Source organism: Anas acuta, chromosome 11 (assembly GCF_963932015.1).
Source record: "Anas acuta chromosome 11, bAnaAcu1.1, whole genome shotgun sequence".
Lineage (NCBI taxonomy): Eukaryota > Metazoa > Chordata > Aves > Anseriformes > Anatidae > Anas > Anas acuta.
This window is the reverse complement of record NC_088989.1, coordinates 16,213,764-16,241,198: the sequence shown is the minus strand read 5'-3', so window position 1 is coordinate 16,241,198 and position 27,435 is coordinate 16,213,764. Positions and strand designations below refer to the sequence as shown.

At 36.4% G+C, this 27,435-nt stretch overlaps 2 protein-coding genes across 4 annotated transcripts in view; one reads left to right on the top strand and one right to left on the bottom strand.

The window, feature by feature from the left end:
* The window catches only part of CENPP (centromere protein P), a 138,501-nt gene that overhangs the window by 53,566 nt on the left and 57,500 nt on the right, over positions 1 to 27,435 (top strand). The gene's annotated exons all lie outside the window — the stretch shown is intronic.
* On the bottom strand, positions 7,854 to 25,898 carry ASPN (asporin). Its single transcript, XM_068694072.1, has 8 exons — positions 25,586 to 25,898; positions 18,876 to 19,146; positions 17,299 to 17,411; positions 14,871 to 15,084; positions 14,376 to 14,486; positions 11,991 to 12,084; positions 10,198 to 10,336; positions 7,854 to 9,083 (listed from the first exon to the last, which is right to left on the bottom strand). The coding sequence occupies exons 2-8, from the start codon at positions 19,120 to 19,122 to the stop codon at positions 8,886 to 8,888; spliced, it is 1,116 nt and encodes a 371-aa protein (XP_068550173.1). The 5' UTR covers positions 19,123 to 19,146; positions 25,586 to 25,898; the 3' UTR covers positions 7,854 to 8,885.

The following is a 27,435-nucleotide window of genomic DNA, read 5'->3' as shown; positions in this document are numbered from 1 at the left end:
AACCAAAATACACAGGAATTATAGTACCAAGGCATTATTTTGTACAGATTTCATCTTGACAGTGGTTTCAACGAGAAGAGTTAATAGTGGCCTATTAACTACCTACTAGCTTAATCTGTTTTGTATTCTAAAAAGTGTATTGCTCTAAAGTATACATAAATGCTAGTTGTTAACCCTGAGGGTTACAGGACAAATAACGAATCTCTTGCCATGTTGCTTAAGAAGTACTTCATGGGCTCTGACTATAGTAGTGGTCAATAGAGATTTGAAGTATGTTTTTTTCTGCATAGCATCACAACAGACTTTATCTTCATTTCAAATAATGTGCTAATCTTACAGGCCCTTGTATCTTGTATAGAAGCATAGTTTGTCAGCTGGACCATAAAGCCATCAACTCTACCAGCAATTTAGGTCGATGTCTGCATGGAACGTAGCTCCTATAAGTGTTCTCATTCTTTCATCCCCAAATTTATGCTATTATGAGGAGATTCTGTTGGTGGTTGTTCTAGGAGAGTATTATGCATTTAGTGAATATGGGGGCAAAGTTTTACACTGCCATACTGGCATTTACTTAATACGTATGTATTTCTGCAAGTTATTTAACTTTATTTTTCTTAGTCATGTTATAAATGGAAACAAGTTCTTTGCGAAATTAAATTTAGTATTTGAGGTAATAGAAATTATTCGCATATTTTACAGGAGCATAACATCTAAATGGCAATTTTATGTATTAATTTAAAATATCAGTGAAAACAGGTACTTGGAAAAGCAAAGTAAACTTTTGTGAAATTACTGATTTCTGGCTATGTAACTAACTTTTTCTTGGGCAAGTGATAATGCTGCCTCGCAGTATAGCTGCTGGACAAATGAGTAGACAATTGCATGTATTATTCTTGCAGAATAGTTGATTTTTCTACCCTTCTTGAATCTGAGCATCTATTGTTCAGAATAATATTGTGATTTCTTCCCTTTCTTCGTGCCCCGTGACTCATTTTGCCTGTTCCTTGTTTAATCTTGTAGAATAGAAAGAAGATAGGGCTTGAAAGAAAAATGCTGGTATGATGTCTGGATGTTCTTGTTGGCCCTAAGCAGGATATAAATTGAGGTAAAATATTGTCTTTTAGAACGAGAATGGTAGGCCACGTTTCTTTTCCACAAGGAAGAAAGAAAGGAGTTAAGGTATTCTGTGAAGAGTGTTTCTGGAAGGAAAAATGTTGTCATTCGTCTTTATATCTATAAAGCACTTGGAACTTGGAAATAACACAGGCTGAGCAGTTAAGAGGCAAGTGCATGCTAGTGCTGATGACTTGCTCCCTCTCTGTCTCTCAGGAAATTTTATATCCTTTGGCAACTAGTCGACTCGAGATTTTTTCCATGCTTCACTGTCTTCTGTAAATAAGGAGAGAAAGTAACTATTTAACAGTTACTCCAGATGGATTGTGAAGAGTGCATATTAATTTCAGTATTGCTCCCATTGGTTCTGATAGAGAACTTTGTAAAGGTGATGATGGGTAGTACATGCATAATGAATCTGGCATGAGAGACATGTTGCACAAGGTCTGTGTATATGCAGTTAGCCTCGTGCATCCAGGCTTTTTAGATTTACTGCTCATGCCCAGAGACTTTGTAGCAAGACTTCACTGTGTGAAAATGTGTGGGATTCTCATCAAAACTGCATCCATAGTGCAGCTGTTCCAAAAATCTCATAGTCTTCAATTTTTTCCTGGACATGAATTTGAGACAGAAAAAGGGTGTATGGATAGAAAAAAATGGCTGTATGGTGTTCCCACCTCAGTCGTAGAAGCAGAATGGTTAAATCCAGAACTGCATTGTTGAGTAGAACTCAACTTCATATTTTATGTGAAAAACTGCAAGGAGCCTGTCTGCTGGCAGCCTATTCTGTTGAGCTAGTTTTCTATTGGCTAACACGAGCTTTGAGAAACATCTGAACTCCTGGTTTCAAAATATTGATTACTTTTGGAAATCTCGTAAATAGCAAAGAAGACTTTCTGTTTATTTTGTGCTTCACACTGTCTTTCATCTCAGGTGCTTCACTGAGTATGCACGGTAAATCTTTTGTGTATCTCAGCAGATAAATTCAGACACTGGTATGTGATACGTGGCATTTGGAGTTCGAGTCAGATTTTCATTTACTCTAGGGCTTTTCCGTATGTTTCCAATTAGAAGCTTTGTTCTCAAACCTCTAGTCTCCCCAGAAGGGAAGAAAAAAACAAGAAACAATCTTAAATTCTCAGCATAGAAAAGGAGAAAAAAAAATAGAGGCTTCAGATCATTATTTCATTACTTTGACCTTATAATTCTGCTTGTGTAAAATTCTGATTAAAATAAAATGGTAATATTAATGTTTTTTCTGTCTGATGTGTTGGATGTTAGTTTTTTCTGGATCAATAGTGCAATATTTTAACCAGGAATCTGCTCTTAAGACTATGAAGTAATAAGCAGTGATGATTGACAATATTCTTAATATTTTATGAATTTTCTTCTTTTCCTTGAACTTCATTGAAAATGAATGTCATGTTACTAATTTTCTGATTTTGCTAATCTGTCATTTAGGAAAACACTTTTTTAAACCAAGGCAGTAATCAGGAAAGTATCCAGAAACTTTGAAGAATTGAGAGAACAAACTGGCATAGGTCAAGCTTGTAAAGTTGAAACTTCTTGGTTTTGTTCAGCTTTACTGGGCAGTCTTTTCAGAGACATTTGAAGTTGCATCAATTGATTCCACTCAGCCAATACAACACTTGCAGCATTATTAGTAGTAAATATCAAAATATTAGCTGGAAACTTAGGCTCTAAAAAAATTAGCTAGCTAAATTTAGCTTAAACTTGAAAAGAAATGCCATAAGTATTAGTAAATGGACAACTATGGTCGAACAGGTATGGTAAATAGTTTGATGCTGGTAACTACTGTTTTTGAGAGACAGCAGAAGTTGCTTCTCAGGACATAGATAAATTTCATTATGGTGACAGTAGCTGAACTTTCTTGATTTTCTGTGGAAAGGACGATTTATCTCTGGTGTTTGTCAATTATTTCACCCAATATATTTGGTGTCATAGCCAAATTTGACATAGGATAGAGGAAAACAGACATGTATTTCTAAAACTTGTGGAAACAGCAGCTGGGTAGAAGAAAGTGCTCCAAGTAGGTACTTCAGCTGAGAAAAAAGACAGTTCTTGTTCTTGGAGTAAGCAGCCAGATGGCAAGACGAACCAGACATGTTGACTAAGCCCTTGGCATACTTTTAGCTCTGTCACTTGGCAGCCAAACGGATGGCAGCTGTGGAATGGAGCTGCAGGAGAACACACTGAGGTATTAGAGTGAGGTGGAAACAAGCTGGAAGAACCTGTGGGTTGTAAGACTCAAGCCCATAGGAATCCAGGCTTCCCTGGCTTCCTTGTTCAAGGAGGAACTTGGTGACAGCAACACTGGGAATAAAGATGCTGTCCTTATCCTGCCAGTGCAAGCACACTGCTGGCACGTCATGTTTAACTTGGCATCCACCAGGACCCTTTTCTGCAAAGCTGCTTTCCAGCCAGTCCAGCGTTTACCAGTGCCTGGGGTTGTTCCTCCCCAGTGCAGGACTTTGCACTTCTGCTTGTTGAATTTCAGGAGGTTCCTGGCCCGTAACTCCATTCTCCAGCCTGTCTGCGTCCCGCTGGATGGCAGCACAACCCTCTGGGGTTGTCACTCACTGGCTGGGATTATCAGCCACTCCTGCCAGTTTGTGTCATCAGGAAACTTGCTGAGAGTACAGTGCCCCATCATCCGGACCATTAATGAAGATGTTGAACAGGATTGGACCCAGCACTGTCCCCTGTCCATCGCTGGTTAATGGCCTCCAAGTAGAATTCATTCCAGTACTAACTACTCTCTGGGTCCCACTGTTAAGCTGTTTTTAAATACACCTCCCTGTCTGCTCATCCAGCTCATGTTTGATGATACTTTCATGCTTTTAAAGTTTTTTTCCTAAGGCCATGCAGGGGCTGTGCTCTTTCTCTGTCCATTTGTCCTTTTCTCTCCCCAGATACTTCAGAGAATAGTGGTCATTTTCAGCCAAGTGCCAGATACACTGAATTCCTGCAGGCTTCATGTAAAGTGGCAGCTGGGCAGAGGAGGAAGACTATTGATACTGGTCTTTCTGAAAAAGAAAGAAAAATCAACACATCTCCATAGTAATATAGCACTTAAATAGGCTATTTTGCTTAGTCAATATTTGTGAAGTTTACTCATTTGTTACCATACAGTAATTGTCTTTGTTAGTTATTCTTTAGAATTTTCCTTCAATTGGTAACAACAGGCTGCCATCATCTGGCGAAATTTGTAAACTGTCTTTTTGTAAGGGCAGATTTTCAGAAGAGAGAAATGTATTAAAGTTTGGAAAGCTTAGATGTGATATATATATTGTTTTTATTAGAGGAATGTAGCAGGAATATGTATTAGAGGAAGAATCTTAGAAAGATTTATATCAAACCTGTCTTTCTCCCTTTTCCCCCTTTCCATAACATCTGCAGAGAATGTAGATGTAGAGGTGATTCCTTGGCAGTTTTCTCCTTGTCTGTTGATACTCGAGTGCATCCTTCTGTGGCCAGGCCTTTGAACACCAGTGTATGATCAGCAGTTGGCGATTACTCTGTTCAGGTGACTGCTGAAACTGTGTAAGGTGCATTTTATGTTGTAACATTTACTTGTCATTATGACATCCAGCTGGTTTTATGTTAAAGTATGTCAAAGACAAATAGACAAGGTGCGTGCATTATTATGTGCACAAGGTGCGTTATTAGCCACAAATGCTAGCTGAAAAATGATCTCTGAAAAGAGGAAGGACACTGAACTTAACTATTTCTCATAAGCAATGGTCAGAAATCCTAAGAACTGATGTAACATGATATAAGAAGTTTTTGCCCCCTTTTTTTTTTTTTTTTTTTTTGAAAATAAATTATGGGAGACAAGTAAAGCAAACCATTTTATACTTATCTGCTTTAGTGCAGAATTGTTAATGTAAATTAAGTTGCAGAGAAAATTATTTAACATATAATGCTAGTTGAATTTGCCCTGAAGATGGTGAAAAGCTGAGCAACTGATAAAACCATTTAGAAGCTATTTACTATGTGTGAGCATGGGGGACAGTATCTTGAAATTGCGATGCAGTTTCTTCTGTGAATGGTATGTGTATCCATGCGTGCTGACTGTGCATGGCAAAGAGCAAAAAGCACTGTGCGTGGGAAAGAGGAAAGAGAAGGAAGCAAGACAAATTTTAGGGCTTTGAAATTGGGAGTAAATAGTCCTCTACCTCTTAAGACTTTGCTACGTTTTTACATTTCCCATTATATTGACTTAAAGAGGAGATCTAAAATTTGGTGAAGCCCTTAGGGGTGTATGTATAAGGAATTGTTAGGTTTAGATACCACAAGGCATGCTACTTCCTAGAGCCTAGGACTACTCTACAGAAACCATGCCCCAAGGAAGGTTTCAGATGAGGTCCAACAAGGGGGGACACTTTCTGGAGGCTGCATTAGGATTGTTATCTAGCCTCAGCCACAACTTGTTGCCTCAGGAGACCTAAAAAGTCCTGTGTTGTTTTTTTTTTATTATTATTATTTTTCTTAAATGTGCCTAGTGGAGGCACACAGGTCATTTGGACAAAAGTTAGAGGGATTTTATTTTTGCACACGTATGTAATCTTTGGAAAAATTATGCAAAATGCAATTACTAAGACTTATGGAGAATATAGGTAAATGCTTCCAAGGGCTCCTTGCTGCTAGGTAGGCTTATTGGCACTGGGTTGAGTTGGACTGCTTTGGGGTGGAGAAGTGTAGGCTAACAAAAAGAAACAGAAGTTGTACTACAGTGTTCAGACCTTAGTCAGTCTTCTTAAATGTCTTAGTCTTGGCAGGTGCAGTGCTCCTGTTGTCCAGTGCATAAACATGAATTAGATAAGGAATTGGTCACTTTTTCTGTTATATTTCAAAGAATCATAGAATTTGGGTTGGAAGGGACCTTAAACGCCATCCAGTTCCAGCTCCCCTGCCACAGGCAGGGACACCTTCCACTAAACCAGGTTGCCCAAAGCCCCATCAAGCTTGGTCTTTTAATTGTTACCAATGAATCAGTGTAGAATAACGTATTGCATTACACAATCTTCAGGATTGAACTTCTTTTTACTATTATGTTTCTACTTGAACTCTTTTCTCTACTGCAAGTCCCTCAAGTCGTCTTTTTGCCCAGTTATCCTCCAGTCATCTACAAATTTTCCTGCCTCATCCTTTATTTGCCTGTCCTTTTGGTAGTAAACATTATAAACAGTGAACCTGTTGTGGAACATAAAGGACTTCAGCTTTCTAGCTGTTAAGAGATAAGAACAGCCACTTATTTCAAATCTTCACTTTCTTCTTGGACAGTCAGTTGTTGTTGACAATGCCTTGTCCCTCTGGTATGGGATTATGATCTACTTATGGAAGTGTAAGGCAAGGTACCCTGTCAGAGACAGCTGCTATCTCCCTAAGGGTCTGAATGTGCACTTGGGCTGTAATCATGAAGTAGTAAGTACTCCTGCTGGAGAATGAATTTACAGATTCTGCTTGATAACAACTGTAAGATAAATGACTGATCTGTTTGGTGTGTTACTCTTTATGCTTCTATGCTGTTCCTTTGTCACTTATTTCAGCCCTTGTTCTTTTTAGCATTCTTTCGTTCTCCACGTAAATCTCATAAAGGTGGCTTAGAGAGTCAGCTCACTCTCCTATGGCTTGGTCTCGATGTTACTGCTGGATTTATTTGCAGTGCAGTGTACCAAGGGGCTCAAACTGTCTTCACTGGGAATGCAGAGCTTTCCCAGTATGTATTCCCTGTATGAATGGTACATAATAGTTCTGTGTTTCCTCCAAGTGTAGTAACTAATTCTCTAGTGCAAACAAGTACTGAAGCAGTACCTTTTTTTTCTATATATCCATGAGGTTTGTCTTCTAATGTACGCCTGTGTTTAGAAATCATAGCTCCTCACATTCATGATAATACAGCTATAACTAAAGAAACCCATGTTATAAACTACACCGATTGATAAAGAATATAATATTCATTAATTAATATTTTCAGTACCAATCAGTGCTTTCCCCATGTTATTTGCTAGGAAGAGCGCCCCTTAGAAACCTCTTTAGAAACCAAGAACAGATGCGTGGTGATCTGCAGGCTCAGGATTTTGTTTTGTTTCTGTTTTTAGTGTTTTGGTTTGTTTTTATTCTGCCTGGAAGTGTTTTACAAAGTTTGTGTTTGCAAAAAACTCACCCTTTGTGAAGAGCCTCCACTGGCTCACAGAAATGTGGTTTGGGGTCCTCACAGGCTTTTAAGCGTGCTGAGTGAAGAAGTTATAAAAGATTTCAATAATTAGGGTACTTGATCCTACAGGCTTTTACCATCATAGCTATGTTGGTCATTGACATAAAGACATATGATTTGGAAACAGCATAGTGATGCTAACAAAAGAATGAACGCAAAGACTTGAAGATTTAAGAAAAAAAATTTAGACAACATTTAGTGCTTAGTGTACTTATGTACTTAGGGAGGTGGGAAAGCCAGAGAGGTTCAGAATTGCTTAATTTCTATGCAGTTCTTCTACTACTAGTAGTCTGTGTCATTTCCTGTAGCAGTTTCAAGTAAATTGTTGAATTTTTAGTTTTGTTGAAGACTGGCAGTATTAAATGATCTGCAAGGTATGTGTATTTGGGAAAAGGAAGAATAGAGAAAATGTCTAGAGGAGAGCCAAAAAGGTGTTTGGATGTAACCTCTGGATGTTTTGACATGATCTATCGTATAATAAAATATACAAATGCAAGTATTCTTTAAATTTATTTAATTTATTTTGAATCCCAATAGCAAATATACACTAAATAGATATATAAAATATCCATTTTATACAGTACTGTCAGTATTGAGAATTCTATGTGCTGACCTACGTAAGAAGTCAGGGCAGTTGAGTTCCAGCTATGTGCTTGCGTTCAGCAATTTTAGGATAGTTACTAACGTTAACGAGGGAGTCTTAACCCGTGTGAGGTCAAAATATAAAGGAAGAAAAAAAATAAATGAAAATCATGATTACAATTATTATAGATACAAGAAAATATTTGTGCTGGCCTAAAGAGAGTTTAATAAACATTCCTATTAAGCTTAAAGCATATGATAAGACTTGAATCCTACTTTTTAATGTTCAGAGTGCATCAAATTATACTGATAGCAAAACATTGGACATTTCCCTATTAAAGTTGTAGGAATAAATGCCAAAAACTTTTAAGTGTCTTCATGTGGTAGTTCTGGATATGAAAACCACTTTTATCTCACAAATTAAAATATGTTTTAGTTTAGAAACAAAAGACCTCACAATACTGTACCTTCTTATTGCATATTTGCCTGTTTACTGATTATCAGAAATGGCAAAAGAAGTTGTCTTTGACAGATTTCTTGCAGCTTTTCTTTCAATACTTTCTAGCAGAGGAAAAGGTCCTTACTGGGGAAAAAGTTGTTTCCACTTGATTTTTAGAATTTATTTTAAAGAAAGAATATGTCAACAGAATGTTACTAAAGTAAAGTATTTAACATCAATTACAGGAAACACCAAATACAGTTTCCAGTTCCACTTCCAAGAGTCCTTCCATGAGATATAAAAATTTTTGCTTAAATTACTCAAATTAGCTTGAACATTGTCAAAGAAGACAATGGATCCTACTAAAATATTGTTTCTAATTAATTCTCTCTGAAATAGTAAATACTTTGTAAACTGATTAAATACTGTAAAATTGACATTTTTCAGCAAATTTCAAGTAATGTAGAACTGATTTTGACAGGTTACTTTTTGAAATGCCCAACTTTAGTATCACTTCAGAAAATTTCCAAGTTGCACACTGTTTCTGCCTAAAATGCAACGGAAGGTTGAAGGCTGAACCTCCCAGTACTTTACAGGATTGTTGAAAAGGCTTATGCCACTATATAATGCTTTCTTCTTTCTTCTTCCTGTTGGACAGAAATCATTCACTCCCAGCTTTGCAATGTGATTAGAATGAAGGAAGACAACCTGCAACAATAATGAACAGTAGAGTACAATAGTTCAGTATGTAAATGAGGAAAATGTCTAAACATTCGTTATTACATAGATAACTAAGGTTTGTTGTAAGAACAGTTGGATATAAACTCTTAATAATATCCAGAATTAAAATTTCACGTTAAGTCTTTAGAAAACGTTTCCCACCTGTCACAATCTCTCCTATTACACACACAAAAAAAGTTTCATGGTATTTTATCAGGGTGTTGCCAGAATAATTCAACTCTGTTCATATGGAATATTATCCTAAAATGCAATTCTATGTTCTCTTGTAGTAATAATTACAATACTATAGTATTATATTCTCCTATAATGCAAATTTTCAGTGATTTCATACATTTCATAAAAATAGTTTCTAGAAAAACTGATATTAGGAAAGGCTTGTCGGAATGTTTTTTACAAATAGATTGGTCTAATGCTGATGTTGCTTAAATTAGTCAAAAAATAAAGAAAAAAATGGCAGCAGAATTTTGAATTTAAGTAAAGTACATTGGTGAAAATTCTTTTGCTGTACATAATATAACTACGTTTACATTACAAGTTGATGTTTTATGCATATACTTATATATATATATACATATATACATAAAATGATTTTCCTTTAACTAGAGGTGAAATGAGACATGGAAATAAGTAATATTCAGAGGTAAAAGGTTTTACCAGATAGATATGTTCTAAATAAAGATTTTAAAATCTTATATTGTCATTTCAGCCTTATAAAGAATTTTATCTGGATTTAAGATTTTTCAGTGTAGGAAAGGAAAAATTTCCATTCCAGCTTGCATTAGCATATTTCATATTAATGAAAACTATAACAAATCTATAACAGACTTTTTTGCAAATATATCTTCTCTGTGTAATGTGTTGTTTTTTTCTCCTACTTATACTTCTTGATGTTTCAGCTGATTTCTTTAAGGACATATATGCTTTCAGCTTTTCCTAACGTGAGGGGCTTGTCAGAGGGGCTTGTCAAAATGTCTAAGTAACAGTCAATTATGATTTTTAATTATTTTCCCAATCAATATAGCTCTGTGAAAATCAAACAACTCGTAACTCCCAAAGCCTTCTATTAAGTTTAGTATATGACCTGCAAATACTTCAAGTCGGGTAATCCAGGAGGAACTTTCTTGAGCTTATTTCTTTCAAGGTGGATTTCACGGACACTTGGTATGTTGGCAAAACTTCCATTTTCCACATCTTTGATTTTATTATTCCCAAGGCCTAGCCTAGAAATAGTACAAAGAATGTTTAATTAAAGATTGAGATTTACAACAGCATTCAAGAGCGTGCTTTTTTTAAAGATTGAAATTCACAGGAGTACACATGGGGAAAAAGAACTGGCGAAGGATGATGAAATCTTACCTCTGATGGAAAGAAAACCACCATTGACATAATAAATATTTTTTTCATAGTTTAATCTCCCTTTAAAGGACAGCAGCTAGCCAGATGTGAGCAATCGTCCCATAGATGATTTTGTCTGCAGGCTTTTTTCTCTTAGTGCAAGAGTTAATGATAAACATCAACAAATCTGCTTGTAAAATAATCTATGCCCTTTTATCAGGTAGTGTAGGTAGAAAATAGACTCATTCAGTAACAAAATGTGTTGTTCTAATAAATAGCCAAAGAAGAGCAAGTCTTGTAAAGAAACAGTAATATTTGTAGCCTAGTCAAAACCATTATATTTTAAAAATAAGCAGGACTATCCTCTCTCCTACTTCCATGTTTTTCTTAATCAGGCTTTAATTAGATTTTTTGGTGTAAGCCTTCAGCCTGTGTTGCTAGGAAGGTGATTCAGAAGGTGGAGACTTAGGCCAGATGGAGCTGCTGTCACTACTCATCCTGCAGTCCCCTTTTTCTCCTTTCTGTCTTAATTTCTTCAGAAACTGGAGGTGATATTCAAAAGCCATTTGGTAGTTCTTTGGTATTTCTTTCTATTACCAAATTAAAAATTCTGTGCTGCGCAGCCCTATTTTCAGAGTACTTAACTGAGCTTTAGAGATAGAACTTCCTTCTTTTGTCCTGCATCCACGATTCATTCCTCAGAAACAATTATTTTCATTCAACCCCATCACATGTGGAAACAGCTATCAAGTTGTTTCCTTTACCAACTCCTTTGTTTCTCTCAAGCTAATTTTCAGGAACTGAATTTATTTCTCTTATAATTTGCAAGTTTTCCCAGGTATTTGTATACACAAGACTCAAATTTCCCTTTTCATGCCATCCTTTTGTATTTTTCTTTGGGATGTGTGTGGAGTGTCTCTTTCCAATTCCCTTAGGCCTTCTCTGGGGTTAAAAAAGCTATTAGGACTCTTAAATCCTATCAGGTTAGTGGCAAGAAAGGCATTCTGTTCCTAAAAGGGAAAACAGTTGGTGTTGCTGTATGCCACTTTTTGTGGGGGGTTGTGAGATGAGTGAAAAAGAAGTTAAAAGGCCTGGGCCTGGTAGGGAACAGGCTAGAGAAAATACTAAATACTGTTGATAAATATTGCGACCACAAAGGCTCGTGTACTCTGAGTATGCATGCAGTACATAGATGTGGCATATTACTACCAGCACATTATGAGATACTATATAAAGAACATGATATGTTGCTCCAGACACCACGAGGCAAGAATTTGCTGATGACGTTTTAGAATCAGATGCTGTTCCTAACATACACTTCTACTCAGAATTCCAAGTAAGGTGTAATAAAGTGGCCGATGTTTCTTTATGTATACTTTGTATATGTACATTTAAGTTTTGGCCTTATTTATGGCAGTTTATATTAAAACATACACGTTTGAATTCTCTTTTCTCCTATTTACAAGAGAAGTACTAAATAAGAGGTCCTTCCAGCTTGGACCTTTTATCAAATAAAAGCATTCTGCAGGAGAATTTTACCTTTGAAGGTCTTTATACCGGTTAAAGTCTTCAACTTCAACTGCTGTGATCTTATTGTCATCTAAATGCAGTTCTAGTAGGCTTGAAGGTAATCCTATTGGGGAAAAATGCTCAGCATGAGAAAAATCAAACAACTTATTTATCAGTTTGTTGTTGTTGGTTTGTTTTTTGTTTTTTTTTTTCTTTTGAATATTTATTACATTCACAACATTCCTTTCATTTGTGTGGAGTTGGGTGAAGATTCTTGGGAGGATTGTCTCAACCAAATGTATTGGGTACAGGCATGCTACTTAAAAAAAAAGTCCATATCACTTTGTTTAAAATAGAAACTTTTCAAAAAGAAAAAAAAAGTGCCTATGCTAATATTAAGATTTTCAAACTTGTCAGTTGGCTGTTACGTGCAATTATTTAACAATTGGTAGTCAAATTCCTACTCCTGTGGAACCTGTGATTTCTCATTTTTTTGTAGGGGCGTATTTTCTTCCAAGGGAGGTAGCAATTGCTCCATTATAGCTCTTAACAGCTGATCTGTGAGGAAAGCTTTTGGGCTTGTCTGAGCACAGTGAGGTATCTGCAATGTTCTGTTCCATGCTGGTATGCAAACTGTTTTCTCACGTGGAGCCAAGTAGTCCCAGTTCAGAACTGCTGGTTGTGTGCTCTGTGAATGGGCCAGAAGACAGGAAATCTTCTATGCAAAATCCTGTTAGTGAGGGCAAAGGAAGGCAGTGACGTTTCCATTTGCTGATCTTAACCTTCAGTTTTACTAGCATTTGTCTTGGCAGCTCACTGGCACCAAGCAAGACAAACCACCTCTTTCTGGTCCCACTGCTGCTTGTTGCAGCCCTGGCTGAGACAGGAATACTGAAGAAAAGGGCTGTGTTTTACAGCCTGTCTTTATGCTGGTTGACATGCTTTCATGTTTTTTTCCCCCCCCAGTTTACATTCCCATTTACAGTTCCACAGGGTTGCTACTTGTGCCTGAGGTAGTATCAAGAGGGAAGATTCCCCACGTTTACTTTCTTTTCCATTTGTGTAGAATGTCCTCGTTATGAATTCCTGCTGGTTTAAGATGCTACTGTTTGAGCCCACATGTTGGAACTCATACTGTATTTCCTTAGAGGATATTTCTCCTTAACAAAACGAAAATTTGTATTGTTCTATGTATATGTTTCCTTCTGATAAATGACAAGAGATGCTATTATGACAATACTGACAATACTGGAATAATTTATTTTTTCCTTTTTTTTTTTTTTTTTGGTTTGGGAGTGTTACCATAAGCAGCCAAGTAGTTTTTGATCCTAACACTACCTCATCTTAAGAATTGGCATGAGGTTTTTGTTTGTTCATTTGTTTTAGCATTCTTCTATACTGATGTGTTTTAGATCTGATCTTTCTTGAAGAAGAGACTGAATTTAATAAGAAACAAGTTCTTTCTTTATCTGAATGATCCAGAAATAAATATCTTAGGGGCTAGCATTTACTTTTGCTGTATGTAGAAGGATGATGTAATGTAACATATTATGCTTATTTTCCTCCCTTTTTCTGTTACCTAGCTGTTTTTAGCAGGGCAAAATCGTGAGAATTTGGTTGCATACTGCATTGACCTACAGAAAAGGCATGTAGAGTGTTGTACTGACTTCCTTCATGCAACATTTTAGTTTTGTTAAAAAAAGACACCTACTTTTCGTATGCAAAGGTAAATGGTTTCTAAAATTAGTGCTTTAATTTATTATTACTCCAAATCAAGAAATGAGTTGTTCTACATGGAAGAGTGATTTAATTTTGTAGTATGTTATGCTGGTTTTAATTAAAAAGTTAATAATAAATTTCACTTAGAAAAACACACCAAAAGACTTAAAAAATGCTGTGGTCTTACTTCTGGTTTTTGCATGAAGTTGCTGTTGGGCTGGCTATATTGCAGAGCTCAAAAGTCACTTCAAACATTCAAAAGTGAAGGTTTTGGTTTTGATTAAATGCATAAAGGAAGTGGGACTTCTGTATCCCTTATTACCCAAGCCAAGTGTCAGGTTTTATCCTTTCTCTGTAAAGAGTTTTGAGAAGTTGGTGTGAAAGACCAGAAGTGGGTGCTGCCTATCATTTTTTTCACATTTTTCTTGTGAGAAAAGCCTCTGAATGATGGACCAGGCTGCCTGCCAGAAGAAGGGGGCAAGAGAGGGGCCAGCAGAGCATCTCCATGTGTGTGTGCCACAGGGTGCAGAATTGGGTGCCATGTATAGAAAGCAAAAATGAGGACAGGAGGTGGTTTGGAGGGAATGCACAATAGAAAACAATGTATGAAATTTTTAACAATCCTATAGATGTGACAGCATTTTATGTAAGGCTAAACTAGCATAGGTAAAATATAAAGGGTAAAACAAAGCATACCTTTAGGAATTGAAGTTAATTTAGCTTCTGCAATTCTTATGTGGTAGATATTTACTCCTTCAAAAGCCCCTGGCTCTATTCCTTCGTTGTTAAGAGGATTTGCACTCATTTCTGTCAAAGGGGGAGAAAAAATAACATATTTATGGCATAGGAATTTTGTGTATGTTAAACTAGGTCATAAATAACTGATTGCACTTTATTTACTAATACTAGTGTTTTAAAAATGTATTGATTTTTATTTAACTTTGATTACCTCTTCTGGAGGATGGTAGTGACAGCTTTCAGTGAGTAAAGGCTGTCTAACCAGACTTGTAGGGTTCCCAGAAACTTTACCTACCTAGCACCTTCAAGTGGAATTTAAATGGTGAATTATAGTTTCTATAGCATAGATATCTCTTAAAGAGGAAATTCCACATTGGGGAAATGATTGACTGAAAATTGTATATAACATCTTAATTTCTTGATAAGGAAGTTTTCTTTTCTAATAAGGCTTACCCAAAACATGTAAAGACTTCATTCCTTTAAATGCATCCTTGTGGATTTTCTTAACCTTATTAGCATGAATCCTGAGCTCTGCTAAAGTTGTTGGTAGATTTGTTGGGATCTCAGTTAGCTGGTTATGAGATAAATACAGTCGTCGCAACTTCTTTGTTGGTAGAAAGGCTTTTGGATGGATCTTGGATATTTTATTGTTGTTCAAAGCCAGTGCCTATGACATATGGAAAGAGCAATACAAAAAAAAAACACAAAACCTCTATACAAGTATGTTATCGTGATGCCAACTTGAATTTAATATGTAATTTATCAATTAAATATTTTTCTAAAATACCAAACTCTGGCACTGAAACTTGTTTACTAAATATACACCCCCCTGCCCACCTCCTTTTTGCTTGGTAAAACAAAACTCTTTATTTTTTGGCATTTCACATCATTGTGAAGAACAAAAAAAAACACTGAAGCTGGAACATCAGCTAGAAGGTAGAGATCAAATACTCAGACCTGACAAGGTATCCTGCCAGTGGTAATGGAAAGAATTAGTAAAACAAGATGTTTGTCTTTGTATCTTTTGTGATGTTGGACTAGGGTTATATTCTTTTGTTGTTGTATATTAATGCAGACAAATTCTCAAGACTCAGAACTTGATTTTTATTTTCAACATAATATGCTGTCATAAAAGTTGTTTTTTATCTGATTTCCTTAAAAGTTAATGTCTGTATACAACTGATAGACATCCATTTGCCATAATTTTTCAGCTCATGTGAATTTGAGCATCTCTCTTGACTATATAGTACACCGGTTCTTTTTTGGAATTTTTATTCTTTGTTCCTACGTGCTTTTACATAAACTGCTAGTGAGTGATAATCTCATTATCAGAGATCATGTAATGAGTAAACACATCCAAAAATCTTGACTTATATCAAATTATTTTGCATGTCAGATCACATCTCTGTCTTTTCGTACAGACTAATAGACAGTATCAACTACTAATTTTCATTCCTTTTTCGCGTCTTTGAGCTGTTGGCAATCATCTTCTCAATGGAGTTGGAAAAAAAATAGAGCAAAACAGAAGTAATCTTTTTCCCAGTAAAAATGAAGATAGCTTAAGGAAATAAACTGGAAATACTTTCTTCCTAATCCACACTGCCATCTGTGGCTTTGCTAAGGATACTAGTGCTCAGACAAGGAGTACAAAGAGAACTTAGTTTTTGTAAAAAGTCTGTTGGGTCTTGCCATGTAATCACAAGGTAACTGAGGAGAAAAATCAAAGCAGCTCAGAGTTTTCAGTTATCACATAATTAAGTGGTGACTAATATATTATGTGGTGATTCCTGATGTATTCCAGTGACTTGCTCAGTCCTTGGAGGTTTAATGTCTACTAGAGCTTTCATACTGAAAATAAACCCCGTTGAGTTGTTCACCCTCATGTACCCAAACGTGAGAAACTTAAGGGAAACTGGAAACATTTTGTTGCAAATGATGAATTTATATGATTCCTGCTTTTTATATCCTAGTTTAACCCATAATAATTAAAAAGCTAATGCATAAATGTTTAGATCCAGTAAATTTTCTGTTCTTGCTCAGAAACCAAATAGAGTTAAAAGGGATTTGTTTTACATTGGTTTAACATGTATTTCATGTTTTTCTAATGTGGAATAGAATTATTTAATTTTCTATAATTTGTGGTACAAATTTTTCATTTTTACAATGAAAATTTTGAAATTTGTCAGTATTTGTTGGTTCTGAAGCTAGAGTGACATCTTGTGGAAATTGTGTTCCAAAACAGATTTAACCTCCCTTTCTGGGCCTCTGAGACTCTATTTTTCTCTTTCTATAAAGGAATGATTGTGTATTCCAACTCTAGATTTATCAGTCGCCATTGCTACTTATTTTCAAGTCTGTCTGCACATCTCTGCTTGAGCGTGTTAAAAAACTGTAGTAAAGCACATGACTTTTTCAGTAATTCATTGCTGGTACATTTTCTGTTCAGGTCAATTGGATTTTTAATCCCGGTTTCAGTGGTCTATCTATTCATTGTATACTGTGTGCTTTTGAAAATACCCTAAGAAAACACAGTTCTGTTTTTCCCCTGTTCCTTCTAGTATTTTACAGCTAAGCAGATTAAAAGAAGCACTTGCCTTATGGCCTATAAAATGTAAGGAGTGGTCTTGTGCATGCTTAGGATTGAATAAATCTGGAGGATCTTTTTGATAAGATACACCAGGTACATTTTCTGGATTTTTAACATAATTCTTACAGATCAAAGTAATCTGCTTCTTACTATGTGTGAGCAGCCAAATATGCAGAAATCAGACTGTATTTTATGGGTACTGTTGGGGAAGCAAAATACCATTTATATTTTAAAAGTATCAAGATATTTCAAATTGCTAAATAAGATTTCAAAATTTGAAAATAGCAAGCTTACGTAAAGTGATACAAGCCCTTGGAGATCATTTTCCTTGACCTCTCTAATTTTGTTGTTCTGAAGGTCGATCATACGCGTATCTGGTGGAATGTTGCGAGGTATCGATGTCAAACCTAGTTAAGTATGTGAGAGAAACAGAAACAATTCAGGACTAGGTAGATGTGCAAAGAAATTAACTACTAAATGGAAAAACGCAGTAAGATTGTTGATAGCTAGGATGGGAAAGAAAATGCAGCCATAAAGCACAAGATGGAAGGGAATGCTTTGATACTGAGAGGAACTAATTATGTAGGAACAGATGACAACAATGTGTGGATAATTTCTTCTACTCCCAGACATTAAAAGCTTACATGGGGTGCTCATTACATGCTCCTTGCATCTGGGAAATAAGCAGCTTCAGAGCACAGCTTGTTCTGCACGGAAACTGGTGAAGTCCCTGGAGAAAGCAGTCCTCTGATAAGCTGTAGTTGCTGGCTCCTTGGAAACAGGGCTGTTGCTGTAGCTTTAAGCGATCTCTGCTCTGCCTTTGGATGCTCCTCTCTGCCTTCAGCATCTGTTGTACTGGCACAGTTGCTTAAATAGCCACACAGTTAACATCAGGGCTGAGAAATGTGTTCTTGGTAGAAGAGGCCAAACTATAGGCTTCCAGCTTCCAGTACTCAATTACCAGTTGTACAAATTCCCCAGTCACATTTACTGTTCAGTTGCAAAACCACTCCATTCATGCCATCTGAGGTCCTGACTCAGCAGAGGAGACTACCAAGGGATAGTAACTTGATATTTTGATTCACTATAACTAACTATAATTAGAGCAATAAATAATGAATTCATACTTAGGGATTTTGAACATTTACGAATGAGTTAACAGTAGCAGGTTTGCCTTTGTTTAAAATGTTGTTACCAGTGATGTGCAGTTCTAATGGAAGTTAAGCTAAGCAAATAGTTTGTATCCCATTTGTGTATGTGCTTCATAACTTAATTGTGGTCTATTTATGGCCTATTTTTCCTTTGCTGTCCTGTCTTGTTATTTGACCCATTGCTTTGTAATTATGTGTGAAGTACTGTAGCAATAGTATTTTCTGAGAGAGGGGACTAATTAAGAGCTTGTCTAATGCAAACAGAAGATGCAGGAAATTTTTGTACTCCTCTGGACGTAACATCATGGAAGCAGAAGAAGCGGCAGACAGTACAATAAAAATGTTAATATATTAGCATCTTCATATTCTGAGATTGCTCTCTTAGTGGATAAAAAGCTAAATTTTCTAAATACCTTTCCATTCTATGTTGTTATCAATAGAAGTCATTGTTATTGGAAGGTGGCTGTAGCAGTTTATTAATTTCCTGAACTGATACACATTAAGTCTGGGAAACATTTATTCTGTAAAAAAGTGCTTGGCACAGCTGATGTTGTTTGCAAGCCTGATTGGAAAAATAGTGTAAGCTTTTTTTGGAAATGACTAGTGTAGGAACATGTGAAGGTGTGCCATAGAATTGGAGCTGCAGAACTCATCCTTCAAAAGGAAAAACTTCTCCAAAGGAGAACCCAGTGGACAGCAGGCATGCTAATTAATTCTTACCTAGATCAGAGCAGTGGACAACTCTCACGTAGCACTGGCATCCAAAGGGGCATGTTGGAAATAGATCAAAAGGAATCAGTGGTATAATTGGTTCAGTGGTTGGAAACAGAGAATTGTCATCATCGTCATCTTCTTCCTCTTCTTCCATGTCTTGAAGCATCATATTCTTTAGTGTAAAATATGAAGGACCAGTGAGAGATTTAGCAGAGCACAGTGCCAAGAAGAGAAGAAGTGTGTACTCTTTCATGTTTTCTTGATCAGGATAGTCAACCTTGAATGGGAAAGTAAACAAACAAATGGAAACCCTAAATACAAGAATCAGTGCATGTGAAAAAGCAAACAGAAGTATCGTTTTCACAAAAATATCTTCACTTAGCTGAAAAATGGTCTGTAATGAATATTAGAGTTTAATTAGTATATGAAGGTTAAACAATATTTATAAGACAGAAGTATAAAAATATTGAAATTATTATTGTAAATTTATATATTACAAGAAAATATCAAAATTAAGTGAAATCCATTAGAAATTAGTGTTATGTTGAAGCTCTTTTAGTTGAGTTTAAAAAATAATTTCATCATTTACTAGGCCTCTGAAGCAAAATACTGTTTAATCAAGGATTTTAAAAGAATGGAGTGTAGTTTTGTAGCAGATTTTACCAGAATTTGGAATTGGATTTCTTTTATTAATTCTTAATGAAAATATGTTTAATGGAATATGTTGGCTAATGTGCATTGCTTTTAACTAGCTTTTTTATCTATTCAGTTAGGAAGACACAAAGATGTTGGATCATTTAGGGCACGTTCAAAGCAGAAAAACCCATGTCAGGTAGCTACAGGTATCTTTTTCTGATATTCTTGAGAGGAATACGCAGTCTGCCAATGGTTTCAAAAGTAGATTTGTCTTTAAAAAATATGGCAAACTCTGTCCTATTCCAACGGTTTGTTCAATTTCATTCAGATTCTTTGAAACGTACTTTTCCCAGGTTACTTTTAGCCCCCTCTGACTGGGAAAACCAGGACACTAAATTGTCTCGTTCTTAACTATAGTACACTGCGTTACCTGAGTGTTGATGATCCATAGTTCAAAGCCTCTGGATATTTTATACGTGTTCTGTTTTTATTCTAAAAGTTATTTTATTGACCAAATTTTCCTGTAAAACTAGACTGCAAGGAAAAAAGAGGCAATGTGAATCGCCACTGAATGCTTTGCCGCTCTCTAAGAGAAGGCTGTAATTATTGAATTCATATAGGTTCTAAAAGCAAGTACCTAAAACGTTATGGCCAGGATATCCAATGCTACAAGGAGATAAAGAATCAGGTATGAGCAATTAGTTTCTCTCCACTTTTGAAGAAACATACCAACACTGAAGCTAGTATAGACTAAATTCTGTCTTGGTACTGCAAATCCTAATGGCGTGGGTTGGAGTTTGAAGATTCCACTTCCCTTCTCCACTGTTTTTAAACTCTGTGTATAAATGTTGCCGAGAAGGTGGTTGGCAGTATGGTCTCATGAACTAGACTGTGTTCCTCAGAGACATCTGTGCATAGTCATCTTGAAGTTACAAAAAGTAATTTTAAGTTTTATTAGGTATACATATATGACATTTTGGTTAGAAATTGCTTTCAAGCATTTAAGAAACGCTGTGAGCAAGGTAGGTATCAGAAATGAGGGATCTCATCAAGTCACAGGAATTCTGCCAGCTGGTACTGGTGGGGAATGTCTCGTCAAAAAGGCCTCTCTCTTGTTGGAGATACTGGCTGCTGCTCTTTAATTGGTGGTTTTAAAGTGGTGTTTATAAAGGAAGTAATTAGTGTCAACCTGAAATGGTTCATTAGCTGTGTTTGCCTGAATCACAGAATCACAGAACTGTAGGGGTTGGAAGGGACCTCGAAAGATCATTGGGTCCAACTCCACTGCCAAAGCAGGTTCCTCAGAGCAGGCTGCCCAGGTAGGTGTCCAGACAGGCCTTGAATATCTCCAGAGAAGGAGACTCCACAACCTCCCTAGGCAGCCTGTCCCAATGCTCCGTCACCCTCACCATGAAGTTCTTTCGCATGTCAGTGTGGAACTTCCTGTGTTCTAACTTGCAGCCATTGCCCCTTGTCCTGTCCCCACAAACCACTGAGAAGAGGTTGGCCACATCCTTCTGTCCCCCACCCCTCAGATATTTATATACACTGAGGAGGTCCCCTCTCAGTCTTCTCTTCTCCAGGCTGAACAGCCCCAGTTCTCTCAGCCTTTCCTCATAAGGAAGATGTTCCAGGCCCCGTATCATCTTTGTGGCCTCCGCTGGACTCTTTCCAGGAGATCCTTGTCTTTCTCGTACCGGGGAGCCCAGAACTGGACACAGTACTCTGGGTGAGGCCTGACCAGGGCAGAGTAGAGGTGGAGGATCACCTCCCTTGACCTGCTGGCCACGCTCCTTTTAATGCACACCAGGATCCCATTAGCCCTCTTGACCACCAGGGCACACTGCTGGCTCATGGTCAACCTGTCGTCCACCAGGACCCCCAGGTCCTTCTCCTCAGAGCTCCTTTCAGAGCTGTTTTCAGTCTCTTTCATATGGGGATTCACTTAAGATGAGAGTTAGTCAACTGTTAGCAAGTAGAAACTGATGAATTAATCACACCTCTAAGACTTCTCTTGGAGTATTTTCAGAGATTATCGTAAAGGGTGAGTAAAGTGCTTTTTTCACAAGCCAACTATCATTAAAAGAAAAAAAGAAAACATGTAAATTCAGCTCTCAACTCTACATTTTTCTCTTCCAAAGCCCAATTCAGGAAGCAGTTCAGATGTTACAGAAAGCTGTGCCAACCAAGAGAGGCTATTGTAAATTTTATTATACGTATCCTGTTTATAAAACTATCTGTTTAGACTATCATAAATCTCTTTAGGGAAATACTAAACGGATGTCAATTCTTGTTTGATCACCTAATTATACACTTGTTGATCTGTTTATAGCTGGAAAATATCTTTATGTAGACCTTTTGTCATTCGTTCTCAATCACAGGAAAAGGAATACACTGGTTTGTACAAGCATGATGACTTGGCTTATACAGAGTTTGGGGGATTTTATTGTGTTATTTTTTTCCAAGATGATTTTGATGTTTCTTATATAGGGTTCTAACTACATTAAAATGCTGTCTGTTGTATACATTCTACTAGTGTGATTGTGTACGTTTCAGGGTGTATAAAATGATAAAACCTAACAGTATTTAGATTACATAAAATTTGCCATTTCAATGAGAAGTAACCTCTTTATCTCAAATACATGTCTGAAAGCAGAAGCACAGTACACATTGTATCTTTCAGGTATGCGATGCATGACTCTGAATTTAATATCTATTGTAATCTTCCAGTTGAGTGCTCATTTGAGCACAGTCTCTTTTACTGATTTAGCAGCCTCTTAGAAGAACATTCACATCTATTTTCCCATGTATTCTTCTATGTGTTCAAAGTACTGTTCTGTTTCAATGCTCCTAGAAAGAATTCTATAGTTGTACTTGCAATCCTATGCAATGTGTTTTCTTGGAAGTGTCAACAAAAATAAATGGTGTGGAGATCAAGATGTGGAACCTACATTTGTTTGGAGAGAACCGTAGCCTTGTTTGGCTGTACACCTTTTGACTCTCTGTTCCTATCAATCTTGTATTTCAGCCTCAGCAAAACTGTCAAAATTTCCAACACTTTTGTCATATAAAATGCTGAAGAGATAAGGAGTTTCAAGCCTTTCAGATTTCTGAGTTCTTCTTGTTCTTGGACAAGTGCTTTAGCAGCTGGGTTTTCCAATATGTTAAGCTGGTCTTCCCCTGGCTGGTTAGCTCCGAATTGACTGACCTGTATTCAGTGTTGTACAGTTTGTGTATGTAAGATATCAAGCTTCAGAGTGTATATCTTGTCATGGGACATTTAGTTGCTAAGTCCCTGCTGACTTCTAATTGTGATAGGCACTAGATGTGTAGTTTTATAGTACCTAAACAATAATCTTTCACGTATATTCCTGGAAGTTGCCTTGTGAAGCCATTGACATGGTTTCTGTCGCATCTGTTTCCATGCTTGCACCCGTAGCAAATGGATTGCATCTTTCCTTTCAGATGTTCAATAAACTTATCATGATTTCAAACCATGTAAAGGTTGAGGCTGCAACTGGAAAAGTGGCCAATACCAGCTTTTAAAAAATAGCCGTTGTTCATAAACACCTCTGTAAAAGTAGTGTTGCAATATGCCATTGATGAAATTTATTATCCGTGTAAGTTAAATTTTGGGAAAACAATTCTCTGTGTAGAACAAAGCCTGAGTTATGATACATTGTTTTAGGAAAGAGAAAAATCCTTTGCTTTGTCTTCCCTTTTTGTCATTAGGAGATCCTTATTACTTATTGACTTCATAGCTAGCAGCAGCAACCAAGTTTGACTCCAGCATTGCATTGGCCAAAGAACTACATGTGGCTTTATGGAGGTTTTATGTTTTGTTTTTTTTCCTGGCTGAGTTTTTGAATTTCCCAGTAAATAGCTGTTGATAGGTCTCTGTAGAAATGCTCTGACTGTAGCTCATCTCAAAGCACTTGTACAAAAATTCTGCATGCTTAAACTTCAAGAATAAGTGAAGTTAAAAAATGAAAGTCTAAAATTCAAGTTTGTAAAGACTTTTCTTTAAATACTTTAATTATTTTACCATGATAAATTAATTAAATGTTTTACCAGTTGTTTCAGAAAACATAGCTCATGAATACAACAGTACTTATGGCTCGCTACTGCCACTTCAGGCTGGTTCAGCTCCAAGACAAATATTTTACTCTTTCAGACCAGCTCTTCCATTCCGGCTGCTCACTGAGCTGATTGAACTCACTAAACCAGCAGAAAACTGATGTGAGCAAGGAAAAAAACACACATTCTTTCCAGGTGAACAAACTAAATCACTCTGGTATCAGAGCCAGTGCAAAGGAATGGGTGGGAACAGCCTGGCTTAGGGGGAAGAAATGCTAAATAGGAAGACAGAAGGATAAAAGATTGTCACAGTCATTTTTGACATAGGCAAACTGCTAGACAGACTCAGGTGTTTTACTGAATAATAACCTGAAAGGTGACTCTTGTTTAGACAAATGCATTCAGGGAGAGCTCACGAGATTGCATTTTTGTAGCAATCCTCCTTTCCTTCAGTACAAAAAACTTCTGAATAACAAACACCTTTTCACTGGAACTCAAGGCACCTCAAAGTGAGGTAACTGAATCTGGAGAGTGCACTTTACACGTAGAGATGCCGTGAGGGTGACTTTGTTTCTCTGAGTGTGTAACAATCCTAAAAATGCTGTGATTATTGCTTGGGACATATTTATCTTCACCAATGTGATTATCTTTACCAAAACATAGAATGCCAAATAGCATGTAGAAGATACAAACTTTCTGCTGTTAATTTAGGATAATATTTATCATTTTGAACTGACGAATGCAGGTGATTTCATAGTATGTGAATACGATTAAAACTATTTACAGACTGTGTGGGAAATTCCCACATAAATGGGCAACAGTTCAGTGACATGAAACTTCTAAACATGAATTATGGAAGGGCAAGCAAGCACTCTTTATGGGGACAGAAGTTATGTTGCTAGTATGGGATGTCTGCATGAAAAAAAAAAAAAAAAAAAGGCTGGATTCCTTGGCAGTACTGCAGCATGTTGCATTTGTTGTCTTACCAGTTGCAACACTGAAGGAGTTAATAGGTAAGAATCTAAGACTTAAAAAGTCTAAGAATTATATTTAGAAATTACTTCTGGTTGTGTAGGGAGGCAAATTTCCTGTGGCATTGTTTCTGAAAAGGAAATGTTTAAGTGATACACTGGTGGTCTTCTCAGAGGCAGAGAAAAATCCCTGTGTTCATTAATAACACAAATCATTGCACTGTGCACAGATTTTGTCCAAAGAAAGGCAAGACCATAGCTGTTTTGAAAGCTATATTTAAAAATAGTTCTGGTTCTATTAGTCATTGTCCCATTCCAGAAATAAATGTGTTTCTGTTTAACTCTTTGTCTACTTTCTCCTGATTTTTAAGTTGCTTAATTAAAACCAGGAGATAATATTTTGGTTAGTTAGATTACTGAAAAATTATTGTTTCTTGAGAAATAGTCCAATATTGAAACTATGTTGTATAATAATGAATAGCTTGTTTATAAACTAAGATATTTTTAGAAAATATTTTCTTTTCATAGAAAATGTTGCTTGACTTGTGTTACTGAACATGACCTGAGAGCATTTTTAGGTTATTTTCATTTCAAGAAGCTTATCACTTTCATATGCCATTTTCAATTACTTTGCTGTTATCTAATTTAAAAAGCCCTCCTTGCATACCTAATTACAAAAGTTAACACTATGTTGTAAATATAGCAACTATTATAAATGTAACATAAATTTTCATAAATAGTAAGAATTGAGGAAAAATGTTTCTTGATAGTTGTTAAGAAGATATGACAAGTATTTCTTTAAGAGTTAATCAGTTCACTGTAGCCTTTTTTTTTTTTTTTTTTTTGCTTTGCAGCCAGATGTAGTAATCAGAATTATTTCAGCTGCAAAGTAGATTTTCAAATGTTTCATTAAAAAGTGGTAGCTCTAACTCTAGATTAACTGATGTTACTTATCTGCACAAAGTGACTGACAACCTCTTCCTTAATTCTTTATTGCTATTTAAATATAATAGGTATTCAATCTGGACATACCTTGCAAGTTTGATAGTTCTTCCAGAAGCACTGTGATAATCCACCTGAGATCTTTTTGTCCAGTTATTTCATTTTTAAAAAAGAGAGAGAAAGGAAGTTAGGCTGAATGCTGTGAAGTGGAAAGTAGGTATAAAGAAAAATTCCACTTCCAAACTTCTTGATCCTCCTGGCACCCTGGGTGACACCCGAGTAAACTGCTGCTTCAGATTAGCCCATCTTAGTACTGAAGAACGATATTAAGACGACTTGTTACCACTCATATGTTTTTCATCACTGCCTGTATGACAGCCAAAACTTCTGGCTTAACTCTAGACGTCTAGTGGAAGACTTTGTAAAACCTGTAGTTTAATAATAGTTGACATCAGGCCACTGGAAGTACAGTGAGGTCCATTTCAGGTCATTCCTTCTATGGAATCACACTTCTTATTTATGATTTCGTTAGTTGTTATTCTTCAAAAAGTATACCGCTAATAAAAGTATAAAACTATAGCCAGTGGCAGGGTAAACCAATAGCCTGTAGTGAGTGATCTGCCTGTAACCAAACCTTTCTAAAGTTACAAAGTTAGTACTTTGTTGTGTAGTGCTGTATAAATGCTGCCCTTGCTTTCAGTAGACTATTGTCTGGCTAGGGGAGATGGTTCAAGCACATAAAATACAGATCGGGTTTTACCAGTCAATGCAGTTAACTTCTACTGTATATGAGAAATTAAGCATATTTTTGTTTTAAAACAGAGGCAGTATTTGCAATATTCCGTGATAAGGAATGAGGTTGTAGACTTAAAATAAACTCCCTGAGAATTTGCAATGACTTATTGTTTTATATGCCCAGCACAATGCATAGAAACTGGTTTATTGGGTGTTTACCTTGAGTAGGCTGCCCACTTCTGCCTGATTCAGAACTGTATGACTGAGTTTACCTAAAGCAGAAGTCTCAGAGTTTGTGTCTTTAAATTTACAATACATTATATCTACCTGATTTTGTGCACATCTGACACATCTGTTTCTTTAATTAGTTCCTTTCAGGGTTAAAACTCAGATCTTGCTGCAGGAAAATACAGATTGAAATTTTATTTTAACCTATGTGTAAAGTGGTGGTGTTTGCAAAATGACAGTTGAAGTCATGTGTTAGTTAATTCGTCTACCATTATTTTCTTAAGGAAGAAAAAGATACTGTGCCCAAAATTAAAAGTTTGGTGCTGTCATACCAAACAAGATAAGGCTTGTGTTACCTCCTGCATTGTTTTTGCATGTGCTCCAGTTCCAGTAGATGAATGATGAGAACCTTTCTCCCTATCACAGTTCCCAAAGAATGAAATTACAGTTTTAAGAGTAATCATATTCCCACATAAAAATCTAAGAGATAATCTTAAACTCTTTTGAAATCTCAAATTGCATATATCTGCACTCTCTTGCCTGTATTTAGAAACCAAATCTTCCTAAGCAAACACCCCTGTGTTTTGAATAGGTTGGTTTGGATGCATTTACTTGAGCAAATTTGTATTAAATTGCTATCTAAAAAAAACTCCAACATTTTCTTGGCTCTTTAATAGAAGAGAGGAGAGTCTGAGGGTTGTGATATGAATGTACTGGTTTCTTCTTTTTCACTTATTTCAATATGAAGGCGTTGAATCAACGGTTTAGGTTGATCCTTGTTTGCAACAATGCTCCATGTTCCTGGTGTTTAGCAACATCCCAATTTTGGCTAGATATTTTTAAAACTTTTCTCTTTTTGGTTGATTTTTATGATAGAAACACGTTCTGGTGTCTATAAAGTCAGTCATAGCCATACTTATGAAGCTGACACAAACAGTAGTAGCATCTGGAAGAAATGTCACCATGCTATATTATAA